Below are 14,819 nucleotides of genomic sequence, written 5' to 3'. Positions count from 1 at the left end.
CTTAAACTGCTAGTTTACTGCTTGTAGCTAATCAAAACCTTTAGATCTTTATAAAACAAAAGACAGACTAGTTCTCTCTCCAGCTTCATATTTGTCTATCTGGTTCAACGAAACTAAGCATAGGACTTTTTTCTTATTTGTTAAATCTTATACTTAAAAAAAAAAAATAGTAGTTTTGATTCATTTCCCTTTGTTTCTGACAGGTGTCTTATTAGCTCTCCCAGCATATCACTTTAAAATACTTCGGCAAAGAAAGCATCACACACATTGCATTAGGTTTAATCCACACCCTTGGGGCAGCGAGCTAACTTTTTAAAGTATCCTAATTGGAAATACACCTCTCCACTCCTGCTCCCAACCCCCACAATCCAGAAGCAGTTGGTTAGCATCTGAAAGAACCTAAATCAGGAGTCTACCCTCCAGAGGTAGCAATTGTAAGAACTTGGCTTATAAACTATTTTAATCTGCACTAGTGGGTTTACTAATGAGCTTAAGTAATATTACAAATATTTTAAAACATGAAAGACACTCTATGTAGATTACTTAGAATTACCATTTGGCACTTTTCCGCCTCTGCCTGAGCTATAAAGACTCTGGCAAGTCAACAATATTTGGAATGCTGCTTAGGCTCCAATTTGGATATATCTAGAATGCAGGATTCCATAGCCTGATCTCTCTAGGTTAGTTGAATCCTTCCTCTAGAAGAGTGACTGGTTCTCAAAGTGTGATCTGGGGGTCCCATGAGAGTCCCCGAGACATTTTCAGAGGGCCACCAAGGTCAAAACCATTTCAATAACACTAAGAAATTATTTGCTCTTTACATTGTCTTTCTCTCATGAGAGTACAGTGGAGTTTTCCAGAGACTACATGAAGTGTGAAAATGATGTCATCCCTGACAGTTACTGGAATACGAGCTTATGTTGTATTCTTGAGTTTTAAAAATGTCTCAGCTTTAATTTCTAATATGGTAAATATCAATAGATATAATTCATATAAAACAAAAGCTCTCTTGTGGTACTCAGTAATTTTTAAGAGTATAAAATAAAGGGGTTCTATGACCAAAACGTTTGAGAACCATAGCTCTAAAATATCTTCACATCTGCCACAAGTGAATCTTTCATGCTAAATGCCAACCTAGAGTTCTTAAGATGCAGGCAACTAGGACTTCACACAGCTTACAAAAAACAGGTTGAATGACTGTTTTGGAGTCTGCTTAGAATTAACAGAATAACATGTAAACTGCTTAGTAAAGGACCTGGAATATAGCACAATAAATGTAAGCTGTTTTCTACTCCTTTTGTTATAATTTATATTGTAGTGTACAAGTCATCTTAAGTGTAGTGTAACTTAAATTAACTTGTAGTGTAGTGTAGTATAACTTAAATTAACTTGTAAATTAACTTACAGATGTTTAAGTCATCTTAAATTGCTCCTGGAACTCGGTGAAAGTATAAATAAATAAATAAAATTTTTTTTTTTAAGGAAAAAAATTAAGAGAGATGGGATTGATCAGGCATATCTTCTTACTAAAGTCATGTTAATCACAACTTCTTTCTTATAAGTGGTCACTAATTATCTGACTAATAATTTATCCTAGAGCTTTGCTAGTGACAGATGAGTGATATCAACTTTAATAGTCTGTACTTTCTAGAAACCAACTTTTCCCTTCATTTACAAACTGTTCATTGTTGATCTCTAATCTCTGATACCTCTTCTGTTTGTCAACACTCATTGATAATGGACTATCATCACATTTGCTGAACTTTCAATATGAGATATAATTTACATAAATCTAAAAGTGTCTAAAAATTTAAGGTGTCTAGCTGCTCTATAATTATCTACGCACCACCTTGTGTTTCAATTCCATCTTAATAGTGTTTTTCCTACCCCTTCCAGTCTGAAAACAATTTTCCTTGCTAGAGAAAATGAATGCAGGAAATGAGTTCTCGCTTTTTACATATTTCATTATGACACTACCTTCTACTTGAAGTTGGTCTATTCTCTTTTCTCCCTTTGCTTAAATATACAATTTTCTATTCATCCTACGTAAAATGATTTTCCAGCTTACAGGCAGAAAAAAAAAAATAAGGACCATATAGTAATACTTAACTTTTTAAGATGCCTAAAATACTTTACTTTTATAATATTCTATTTAGTTAAAGTCTAGTATTATCTAAAAGCTTGAGTAGTCAGCGTATTAGAGAAATGACTTTCATCTGTCCCATGAATATCTTTCTTATAATGACAAATCTACATTTGCTTTCGGTCATTCACTAAGCCATATGCCTAATAGGAAAGGACTTCAGTCAATCAGACCAGTTTATGCAGGTCAATTATAAAATCTTTGTCCCTAAGTATCTGAACTGAAATAAAATTAACCACTGAGGCAAATATTCAATGTATCAGTATTAATGTCCTGACTCAACAAATCCTCAGAATTCTTTTTTCTCATTTCGTAAAATTATCTATCTTACAAGAAACAGAAAACTAAGTAGAGGGGGAAAAGTTAACTATTTTGATGTCTACCAGAGCATACAGGGACCAAACTTCTAATAGCTATTTTACGGTTCTGAAATTCTTATAATTCCTAAAACACACTTTTTAATCTTCCCACATTTTGTAACACATCACAGACTTAAAACTGACCAAACTAAGTATAATTTATATATTTTTCTCAAATATAGCATAATTTAAACAGCAAAACAAAATGTGACCAAGACCACTGAGGATCAGCAACTCTCTAATACCTGCCTGAAGCTGGCACACTGAGTCATCCTCCCCGGGAGAGGATGGGTAGCTATCCTGTACACTGTAGTCCCTTGATTCCTGTACTGTACTGAGTTGTTGTCTTGCTGACCAAAACAATGGCTATTCCACTATATTCAGCAAAATAATTCAACCTTAATCATCAACGAGAAAAGTAGAAAGTTTAGTAACTGCTAGATGTTTTAATATAAATAACTTCTTTAATGTTAAGAAAATTTTTAAACTTCTTTGGTTGATTTAAAAATTACTAATAAGCAAAAATTATTGCATTCCAAATTTATTTATAGGTAACCTATACCATCTGCTTTCCCTTTAATAAGGAGGGGTAAGGATGCTGTACCTAGGGGATACAAGCTGATCTATTTCTCTATAATTATACCTAATAATCCCCCAGTGTTCAGCATAATATTTCCAAAGGGTGCACCACTGAACATCAATCCTACATGAAATATGCTTCCAGAAATCAGTTTTTAAAAATATCACATAGTCTTTTCTTGGAAATTAGCAAGGCCACTGGTATATTAAAGGCTCTGAGAAATCCTGTAGTGAGAAGGCAGTTGGAGAGAGACAGGAGGGAGAAGGGAAGAGAAGGGAGAGGTAACAAAATGGAAGGACGAAGGGTACCAGAAAGAAGATAAAGTGGGAAGAGGTGGAGAAAGGGAAAAAAGAGGAGAAGGGGGATGGGGAGAGTTGAGAGGTGGAGGAGATGGAGGAGAAAGAAAAAAGAAGAAATAAAACTTCTAATTCTGCTTAATTTACTATTTACCCAGATTATTTTTTCAATACACCCATTTTTTTTTACAAAATACATATTTGCATCCCTCAGAACTAATGATCTATAGAAAATATCCTAGCAATACTGGTAAAGGAAGGTATCTGTAACTTCACCAAAGTTTTTTTGCTTAGAGCAGTGGTTCTTAACTGGGAGTGACTGTGTCCCCCAAGGAACATTTGGCAAAGCCTGGATACATTTTTGGTTGTCACAACTGGGGGAAAGGGTGCTACTAGTAACTAACAGAGGACAGGGGTACTAATATTAACAACTATCCTACAATGCACAGGACTACTTCCCACAACAAAAAAGTATCTGGCCTCAAGTGTTGATAGTGCCAAAGGTGAGAAACCCTGGCTTAAACAAATAACAAATTAACATCAACTTTCAGATATATTCCTAATTCCTTTCAAAAACAGAGAAGAGGACATTAACAGAAAACTGATGAAATCCGAATAAGTATACTGAGTTTAGCTAATAGTATCGCACCAATGTTAATATCGTAGTTGTGAAAAGTGTGACATGGTTGTGTAAGATGTAAACATCAGAGAAAGCTGAGTGAAGGAAATACAGAGAACTCTGTACTATTTGTAACTTTTCGTAAATGTGAAATATTCCTAAATTAGAAAGTTCCCTTTTTTAAAAGCAAGAGTAGCTGGGTATAAAGTGACTTAACTGTAATCTTTATTCTCATATTCTAAGTATTAAAAATATATTCATAAATATATTTCGAGTTAAGATCCAGTTGTTTCCCTTCTTAGCACTGTCTCTGGCTCTAGAAAAAAATTTTCCCAGTTTTATATAACTCAAGAGACCAACATCTCTTTCCTGGCTTACTGTAATAAATACACCATAATTAGTTTAACTAAATTGCTTGTTTTAATTCCCTCCACCCTAGGTCCATCCTCCACAGAATATACTAACTCTGTTAAAATCTTTCAGCAAGTATGCTCAGTCCCTATATGTCCTAATTAAGGCATAAAAGATTCATTTTTGCCTATATCTCCACAACCTATGTACTCCAACTACACTTGGCCCTCTGGAGGCCACAGGTCCAGCACCTGTGGGGTTCAACCAATCGCAGGTTCACCTAACTGGAGACTGAAAATTTTCAGAGGGGAAAAAATAAAAATAATACAACAATAAAAATAACACAAATTAACAAAGTATTATACTATTTACATAGCATTTACACTGTGTTAGGTATCATATGTCACCTAGAGATAATTTTAAATTGGAGGATGTGCAAAGCTATGTCACTTTATATAAGGGACTTGAGCATTCATGGGTTTTGGTATCTACTGGGGTTCTGGAACCAATCCCTGCACATACTGAGAAGTAACTATGTACCCCTTTTTCCCTCTCAGGCTCTAATGTGAGACCAGTAGCTGTCTCTTGAATATGTCATGGTTTTTCATGCATGTGTCCCCTTTGCCAAAAATTCCAATTTTCTATACACATAAATATCTATCAATCTTTTAACACCCAATATTTGGGAATTACATCATTCACAGGGCTTTCTCTGATTCCCCTACATTGACAAAAATCAGACAGTCTATCATCCTTAGCACTTCTGTGCCTTACTTCTACATTACTACTGTATCTAGCATATTATGTTATGATTATTTGCTCATGCCTACTTCTCCTGTTAGATTATAAGCTCCTTAAAGGTAAGGATTAGGTTTTAGATATCTTCGTATCTGTGGAAATCAACACTGCACTCTACATGCTAAGAAATAATGTATAAACACTTTGTAAACGGTGGTGATTTATATATTTAAGTTGTTATTGAGGTAAAGTATGCTCATCTAAACTAGTACTCTGTACTTCAAAGGTTTATTTATTTTACTTTAGTTTTGAGACAGAGTCTCGCTCTGTCACTCAGGTTGGAGTGCAGTGGAGCGATCTTGGCTCACTGCAACCTCTGCCTCTCGGGTTCAAGCGATTCTCCTGCTTCAGCCTCCCTAGTAGCTGGGACTACAGGCATGTGCCACCATGCCCAGCTAATCCGTTGTATTTTTAATAGAGATGGGAGTTTTGCCACGTTGGCCAGGCTAATCTCAAACTCCTGACCTCAGATGATCCACCTGCCTCAGCCTCCCAAATTGCTGGGATTACAGGCATGAGCCACCACACCCAGCCCAAAAGTTTAAAATATCTATTCTAAATAGTTTTTACTGTATGGATCAAATCTTCTACTGGCTTATTGTTTAAGGAGCATTTGTTGGCCAGGCGCGGTGGCTCACGAGGTCAGGAGTTTGAGACCAGCCTGGCCAATATGGTAAGACCCTGTCTCTACTAAAAATACACAAATTAGCTGGGTGTGGTGGCACGCGCCCGTAATCCCAGCTACTCGGGAGGCTGAGGCAGAAGAATCTCTAGAACTCAGGAAGTGGAGGTTGCAGTGAGCCGAGATCCTGCCACTGCACTGCAGCCTGGGTGACAGAGCCAGACTCTGTCTCAAAAAAAAAAAAATAAATAAAGGAGCATTTATTGTTTTTCCCCCTAAGCTTTATTGAGTTCAAGCTTGAGAGGAATGTCTCCATTTTCTTAACTTATTCTCAAAAAAAAAAAATAAATAAATAAAGGAGCATTTATTGTTTTTCCCCCTAAGCTTTATTGAGTTCAAGCTTGAGAGGAATGTCTCCATTTTCTTAACTTATTCTTAAGTGATATGCTGGGCTAAGGAATGCTTAGAAGGAATCTGAAATTAATTTAAACTCATCTTTAGTTTAAAAGAAGTAATAGTTAAGCTCCAAAAGAATTGTAAAGAGTAAGTCTATGATGATTTAATTCTGTTGTTTTATAAATACACAAACATAAATATTCAGATACAAATACACACCAAACCAGGACTATTTAAAATTTTTAAATGTTAAAGCTTTGTCTATCTAGTTTTTATTGTAGGTATATTAATGTTATTGAACAGTGGAGTAGGAAAGGCCTTGTTAAGAAGAATGCCAGGTATTCTGCTTTATAGAAGCTCGGTTTCAGTATTTCTTCAGAAGCGAGCACAGCTACTCTGATAAAAAATGGACTTTTGAAACTTAATTATATGCTAGTCATCTAAGAAAATTCATAGGGTAAGTCTGATTCTCTGAGGGGGAAATTTATCAATGGTCAAACTACATTTGCTCAGTTTCCTTAACTTTTTGTCTAAATTTGTTATACAGGTTTTAATAGCAACAACATGGAAGAACGTTGCAATGAACAGTATATATTTTACGGGGTTTGTATCAAGTTCAAACAAGATCCTCCTTTGTAAAGTCATTCAGTAGTGAGAAACAATTCAAGAAATCATGTTCCCTCTGAGACTAAATCTGGCCTTTCTGGGCTAAGCAATTCGGTATGCCAAAAAAGACATCAGACTAGCTACCTGTAAAGCCAGGTTTAAATCCCAGTGCCACTAATGAGAAGTTGGATAGACTAAATAAGTCATTTATCCACCACTCCATTTTCTCATCTATAACCAAGAGTGGGCCGTATGACAACATCTCTTAGTCCCTTACAGCTCTAACATCCTACAAGTCTAATCATTAGGATTCCCTACTCCAACCTTGGCCGAGCCTGAACTTCAATTAGGGAATAAGGGAAGAATCTCTACAGAAAAAAAGAGCAAGAGAGAGATAATATTAATTGCTATCCTACATTATACTACTACCTACCTTCATATCACTTTGATCAGCTATACCCTTTCACAGAATAAAATAATATATTTAATTCAGTGTTTCTTAATATTAGATTATACAACACTAAAAAGAACATAGTTTTACTGAAAAAAATGATCCTACTTTTGTCTGTTTTACTTTGGTTTCTGGGTAATTTTGCTTTTTGTATTTGGAATGAAGCAAAATCATAAAATAAAAAACTTAGATGTTAAATTCTCTCAAGAATCTTATTTGTAAAATGGAAATAATTTCTACCACAGTTATACTGCTATCCAGGTTGCTGAAAGATCAAATGAGGCACTAAAATAATGATACTTTTAAAAAGTTAAGAAGTAGTAGCAGTAGCAGCAGCAGCAACAGTAAGTAGTAGTAGCAGCGGCAAATACCTATTGAGCATTTATTACATTTTAAGCACTGTTCTTAGTATTTCACACGTAGTTACCCAGGAAGTACTCACAGCTATCCTGTCATGTAGATATTATTATCATCTCTGTTTTATAGATGAGGAAACAAAGGCACAAACTGGTTAAATAATTGATTAATAAGTGATAGAACCAGGTCTCAGACCAGACAATCTGTCTCCAGAACTTAACCTCTTAACTACCAAAGATATGATTTGTCTCTGGCAAAAAGATCACGCTCATTTTACCGTTAACAAGTGTGCCACATAAATGAGTGGGGTAATCCTGGAATAACAGGTTAGATTTTGGATGGTTCCACAGTTCTGGAAGATTCAGATCATGTTTGAGAGATACTCTTAGATCAATGTCCCTGGTGAAAAAAAATGCTCATTTAAAGACCAGCTTGCCCTTGGGGGAAAAAAACCTTTGTAATACTTCTCCTAGTTGAGCCTAGTAGGTAGGTCATTTTGTTAGGACCAAAAGCAGTAAAACAAATTGTTTTGAAGTGGTGCTTTTAATTGTATTAGCAGCAATCAGTTATTTGTATCATGAACTTCAATGGTTTTAAGAGAATATTTCTTTGAACTTATACAGTAACTGCCTGTGCTGAGTAGGCTTCCTAACATACAAACTGATGGAGAAACTGTTTGTGTTAGGTTGCTGTTTCAATCACTCACCATATAAGTAGTTTTAAATTGGCTGCTAAAGAACCCATTTAAAATGTGTAACAGCCACTAACCTGGGGGTAGTACCTATCCCTATGTGAAAAGGGTTAGTTAATTCCCTGAAGTCTCTGTAAAACCCACACCTCGGCCGGGCATGGTGGCTCACTCCTGTAATCCCAGCACTTTGGGAGGCCAAGGAGGGTGGATCACCTGAGGTCAGGAGTTCGAGACCTGACTGACCAACATGGTGAAATCCCGTCTCTATTAAAAATAAAAAATTACCGAGATGGGTGGATCACGAGGTCAGGAGATCGAGACCATCCTGGCTAACACGGTGAAACACCGTCTCTACTAAAAATACAAAAAAAAGGCCGGGCGCGCTGGCTCACGCGTGTAATCCCAGCACTTTGGGAGGCCGAGGTGGGTGGATCATGAGGTCAGGAGATTGAGATCATCCTGGCTAACACGGTGAAACCCCGTATCTACTAAAAATACAAAAAATTAGCCGGGTGTGGTGGCAGACGCCTGTAGTCCCAGCTACTCGGAAAGTGAGGCAGGAGAATGGCATGAACCCGGGAGGTGGAGCCTGCAGTGAGCTGAGATCGCGCCACTGCACTCCAGCCTGGGTGACACAGCGAGATTCCATCTCAAAAAAAAAAAAAAAAAAAAAAAAAATTTAGCTGTGCGTGGTGGTGCGTGCCTATTGTCCTAGCTACTTGGGAAGCTGAGGCAGGAGAATCTCTTGAACCCGGGAAGTGGAGGTTGCAGTGAGCCGATATCGCACCACTGCACTCCAGTCCAGGAGCTTGCAGTGAGCTGAGATCGTGCCACTGCACTCCAGCCTGGGCAACAGAGTGAGACTCTGTCTCAAACAAACAAAAACAAAAAAAACCCCACACTTCTACCTTAACCAAGGTGGGGCGATCAAAGCTGTACAAGAGTGGTTACAACCATGAACAGCAGGTCCAGTTGGTTTTTCAAAAGCTGGAAAGATGACAGGGCAGAATACCCTAGTCTTTTCTATCTGTTGTGCCCAAAAGAGAAGAGAAAAAGTGCTTTGTACCTGGATCATATGACAATGGGAACCTGCAATAAGTTACAGCATGTTGGATGTTGCTAAAGTATGCTGAAGAAAAACTGAAGAGTTTTTTTAATACATAGGGAAGGCCAGGCAGGGTGACTCACACCTATAATTTCAGCATTTTGGGAGGCCAAGGCAGGTGGATCATTTGAGCTCAGGAATTTGAGACCAGCCTGGGCAACACAGTGAGATCCCCGTCTCTATAAAAAATACAAAAATTAGGCCAGGTGCGGAGGCTCACACCTGTAATCCTGGCACCATGGGAGGCTGAGGCAGGCAGATCACGAGGTCAGGAGATCAAGACCATCGTGGCCAACATGATGAAACCCCATCTCTACTAAAACACAAAAAATTAGCTAGGCATGGTGCCACGTGCCTGCAGTCCCAGCTACTCAAGAGGCTGAGGCAGGGGAATCACTTGAACCTGGGAGGTGGAAGTTGCAGTGAGCCGAGATCACGCCACTGCACTCCAGCCTAGCGACAGAGCAAGACTCCATCTCAAAAAAAAAAAAAAAAAGCTGGGTGTGGTGGTATGTACCTGTGGTCCCAGCTATTCATGAGGCTAAGGTGGGAGGATCACCTGAGCCTAGGGAGGTCAAGGCTACAGTGAACCATGATCACACCACAGCACTCCAGCCCGGGTGACAGAGTGAGACCCTGTCCCGCCCCCCCCACCCCCCAAAAAAAGAAAGGAAAAAAATAGTAAAATATTCTCTAATCTTCCCTTGGAGGAAGCTTAAAAACAACTAGGTCACCAGTGATCAACTCACAGCTGCATGTAGAAGTGAATGGAAAACAAGATTTGACCCTAAGGTGATTGCCTATGCAATATAACCTAGGAACCTGGCCTGGGTCTGGCTACCTAAACAAAATAAGAGAAAGGAAATTCACAGTCCTAAATTCACAGTCCTAAGTTCACCTTAGGACCTCAAAAAATAAGTTACTGAGATGATTATAGTTCCTAGTTCTTTGGACAAAATGAAGGAAAGGGATAAGGTAATATAGTACTCTTAGACCAGAAGCACAAAATTTAAAAAAAATTTCTGATAAACACATAACTGGAAGAGATGCTCCTGACTCTACACTGACCTAAGTCCAGAAGAAAGGGGCAAGAGAATGGCATATTTAGATCGCTAGTCCACCACTGGAAGACTAACCATAAGGTTTTTACTTGCCAGCATTTTCACTAAAAGCACATCTAGAATTCTCAAGTCATACGACTGTAATATTGGTTACAGAATTAACATAGGTCCTAAGTAAAAATTCCATTTGTATGAAAATATCCTATCTTCAAAGCATGAAGAAAAACTACAAAACATGGTATTAAAACTAACTTTATTTTGTTTAATGTATTAGGTGATGAAATCATTATTGCTTTTCAAAAGGGAAACAAACAATATACCTGAGATAGCTTCCAAAATAAGCAACAATATTTGGGTGTTTACAGTCTTTCATCATAATAATTTCTTGCTGCACAACTGCAAAGTCTTCTCCTAGAATAAAAAACAAGCATGTTGAATATTTAGAGGTAAGTTTCAAAATGCTCATTTATTTCAAAACACAATAAAATAATTATACCTATTAATAAGTATAACATAATTAATGAGTTATAAATAAAACATAGCCAATAAGTTAATGGTATTACTTTTAATGACAATTTCAGTCCTGACTTGAGAGAAAATATAGCATAGTGATTAAAAGCATGAACTCTGGTCCCAGACTTTCTGGATGAAAATCCTAACTCTGTTCCTCACTAAGCTGTGTGAGCTTGGGTAAATTATTTGACTTCTCTGTGCCAATTCCATCCTCAGTAAAATAACAATAGCCTACCTCATAGGAATGTTGTAAGGGTTAAATGAACCAATACATGTAAAATGCTTAGAACACAGTGCCTGGCATGGAGTATGCTTTATACAAGTATTTGCTATTATTATTATTATTATTATTATGCCTTGGACATAATCATCGGTATAATCCATCAATAGGAAATGTAAATTACTTTCTCCTTTATTTCCAAATAACATTTAATATAATTTTAGCACAAAGAAGTAATTCTTTTTTAAGTTATGGCAGGAACCCTTATACACCAAGTGTGTCAAATTTATCTCCACAGGCTGTTTGTAGAGCTGAGAGGCCTACACTTAAGCAGTACTGGATTACCAGATGGCCCACATTCACAGGCTTATCCTGTATTTCGGTGCCTTGTTCCAACTGTGTTATAATCAGAATGGGATTGTATTTTAGCCTGGTCAGACTATTAGCAAATAATCTCTCTCCTACTGCCTCCTTGTCCAAATTCTCTAAAATAAGATCTGGCAATCCTATAGCAGTGTCACATGCTGTGGCTCCTGAATGAACACTTGTCATGGAGAGAAACAGAACTGCAGTGAATGCAAATGTGGTGAACCAGAGACTATGCAGAAAGAGAACAAATGGAAGTGCTTACTCTGAAATAAAAGTAGCTTTGTATTACTAATTCAGCTTTTAAAGTATTATATACTATGAATAGCCCGATTAAATGTAAATTAGTAGCAAAGTAAAAAAACAGAAGGCTTCCCCAATTACTGCTCAAATCATAAGTATGAGGTCATTGTGGTAAGCCCTGACATTTCTGGCCTTGGCATTTTGCTACTGCAAATGTAACTGAGACTTGAAACAGCCCAACCATGAACCATGTGAACCCAATATCAAAATCCACCTTACTGTTCCAGTTACAAGGAAAGAAATAATGGAGAACAGACAGTTGTTACGTTGGGTTCTTAATTTCTGCGTTGATGTGAGCACAAAATCACACATCTCCAAAGACATAATTTTTAGGCTTTCAAAAATTTGGAAGATTATTGAACTATGATCTTATTACTTTACTTCCCACCATTAAGGATTCCTGATTTTCTGTATATTAGAAGAAATCGAAATTAGGAATAATAAAGCCAAAATAAGACTAACACCAATTTTTACAGGTATACCAGGTACTTCGGAAGTTCTGGACTTTTAGTTTCTCACTCAACCCAAAATTATACTTTTAGTCAATCTAGTGAAAGAGTCGCATACAATCAAAGTTGATCTAGTCAGAATGAACCCAAGACTTTAGTTTGATGGTTGAAAGACAAAAGCTCTCTTTCTGGGGGTAGCCCTGAGAGTTATTAGTAGTCATGATACAACCTCAAAGAGAGTCAGCCTTAGGATAAAGTTAATATGTGGAAAGCATTGAGGAGAAACAGGTAAAAGGAAGCATATTGAGCTATTACAGCAAGCCTCACCTGTCTCTGTAATTTTCAGATATACCTGTACATGACCAATAAACGCTGTGTATTGTTTAAGCCACTTCAGCTGGGGTTTCTGTTACAGATAACTATAAGCATCGTAACTTCTACATTGATCTTTGTATTGAGCACTTTTATTATACTACACTGATGTCTGCATGTCTATGCCTTCACTAGAATACAAAGTCCTCTAGGATAGGATTATGTCTTCATCATCTTTGTACCCCTAGTACCTAAGATGTGATCAATAAAGAACTGTTGACTGAATGAATCTACAGCACCACATAATTCATTTCTATGATGACTGTAAATCCAGAATATCAGCTTTTGGTTTAATTTCATCCAATTGTTAGCATGTTTTACATAATTAATTGCCTATATATTATTCCTTTTATTTCTAATAAAACGTATTAGTGGCTTTAGGTTTTCAACTGCAGCTTTCCCATGAAATACTACTGATCCAAAGTGTATCATTTTATACTATTAAGTCAACTCTATGTGACTGTGAGAATGGTCAAATTAAATTCAACATTTTTTGTGGGAAAAAAATCCAAAGAAAAATTCCACATACTCAATTTTTAAAGGTAAATAAAAAATGTAGATTTGGGTAAGAAAAAAGTAGAGTTTAATACATTAATAATCCAAAGGATTTAAAGAACTTTGTTCAAGGCTCATGAGAAATACATTATAAAGATAGGCCTCCTATCACGAGTAGAGCAGCAGGGGGTAATTGCCCCCATGATTCAATTACCTCCCACTGGGTCCCCCCATAACACATGGGGATTATGGGAACTACAATTCAAGATGAGATATGGGTGGTGACACAACCAAACTACATCATCCCGCTCCTGGCCCCTCCCAAATCTCATGTCCTCACATTTCAAATCACAATCATGTCTTTCCAACAGTCCCCCAAAGTCTTAGTTCACTCCAGCATCAACCCAAAAGTCTAAGTCCAAAGTCTCATCTGAGACAAGGCAAGTCTCTTCTACCTACGAGCCTGTAAAATCAAAAGCAAGTGAGTTACTTTCTAGATACAATGGGGGTACAGGCACTGGGTAAATACAGCTGTTCCAATGGGAGAAACTGGCCAAAACAAAGGGACTACATGCCCCTTGCAAGTCTGAAATCCAATAGGGTAGTCATTAAATCTTAAAGTTCCAAAATGACCTCTTTTGACTCCATGTCTCACATCCAGGTCATGCTGATAACAAGAGGTGGACTCCCATGGCCTTCGGCAGCTCCACCCCTGTAGCTTTGCAGGGTACAGCGCCCCTCCTGGCTGCTTTCACAGGCTGGTATCGAGTGTCTGCAGCTTTTCCAGGCGCACAGTGCAAGCTGTCGGTGGATCTACCATTCTTAGGTCCGGAGGACAGTGACCATCTTCTCACAGTTCCACTAGGCAGTGCCACAGTGGGAACTTTGTGTGGGGGCTCCAACCCTATGTTTCCCTTCTGCACTACCCTAGCAGAACGATGAGGGCTCCACCCTTGCAGCAAACTTCTGTCTGGACATCCAGGTATTTCCATATATCCTTTGAAATCTAGCCAGAGGATCTCAAACCTCAATTCTTGGTTTCTGTGTACCTGTGGGCTCAATACCACGTGGAAGCTACCAGGCTTGGGGCTTGCACCCTCTGAGGCAATGGCCTGAGCTGTACGTTGGCCCCTTTTAGCCACAGATGGAGCGGCTAGGATGCAGAGCACCAAATCCCTAGGCTGCACAAAGCAGGGGGAGCCCTGGGCCTGACCCACAATACCATTTTTTCCTCCTAAGCCTCCGGGGCTGTGATGGGAGGGGCTGCTGCAAAAGTCTCTGAAATGCCCTGGAGACATGTTCCCCTTGTCTTAGTGATTAACATTTGGCTCCTTGTTACTTATGTAAATTGCTGCAGCAGGTTTTAATTTCTCCTGAGGAAAATGGGATTTTCTTTTCTATCGCATTGTTGGGCTGCAAATTTTCCAAACTTTTATGCTGTGCTTCCTCTTGAACGCTTTGCTCCTTAGAAATTTCTTCCACCAGATACCCTAAATCATCTCTCTCAAGTTCAAAGTTCCATAGATCTCTAGGGCAGGGGCAAAATGCCACCACTCTCTTTGCTAAAGCCTAACGAGAGTCACTTCTGCTCTAGTTCCCAACAGGTTCCTCATCTCCATCTGACAGTCTGGACTTTATTGTCCATATCACTATCAGCATTTTGGTC

At 38.1% G+C, this 14,819-nt stretch overlaps 1 protein-coding gene across 4 annotated transcripts in view; it reads right to left on the bottom strand.

Moving 5' to 3' along the window:
• The window catches only part of MAP4K3 (mitogen-activated protein kinase kinase kinase kinase 3), a 188,055-nt gene that overhangs the window by 97,318 nt on the left and 75,918 nt on the right, over positions 1-14,819 (bottom strand). For all 4 annotated transcript variants that reach the window (XM_055243023.2, XM_055243024.2, XM_055243025.2 and 1 more), the window contains exon 3: positions 10,756-10,846. In XM_055243023.2, coding sequence (XP_055098998.1) covers positions 10,756-10,846 — 91 coding nt within the window. The remainder of the gene's footprint in view (positions 1-10,755; positions 10,847-14,819) is intronic.

This window comes from Symphalangus syndactylus, chromosome 14 (genome assembly GCF_028878055.3).
Source record: "Symphalangus syndactylus isolate Jambi chromosome 14, NHGRI_mSymSyn1-v2.1_pri, whole genome shotgun sequence".
Taxonomy (NCBI): domain Eukaryota; kingdom Metazoa; phylum Chordata; class Mammalia; order Primates; family Hylobatidae; genus Symphalangus; species Symphalangus syndactylus.
The sequence above is the reverse complement of the archived record's forward strand: the minus strand, read 5'-3'. Positions and strand labels throughout refer to the sequence as shown.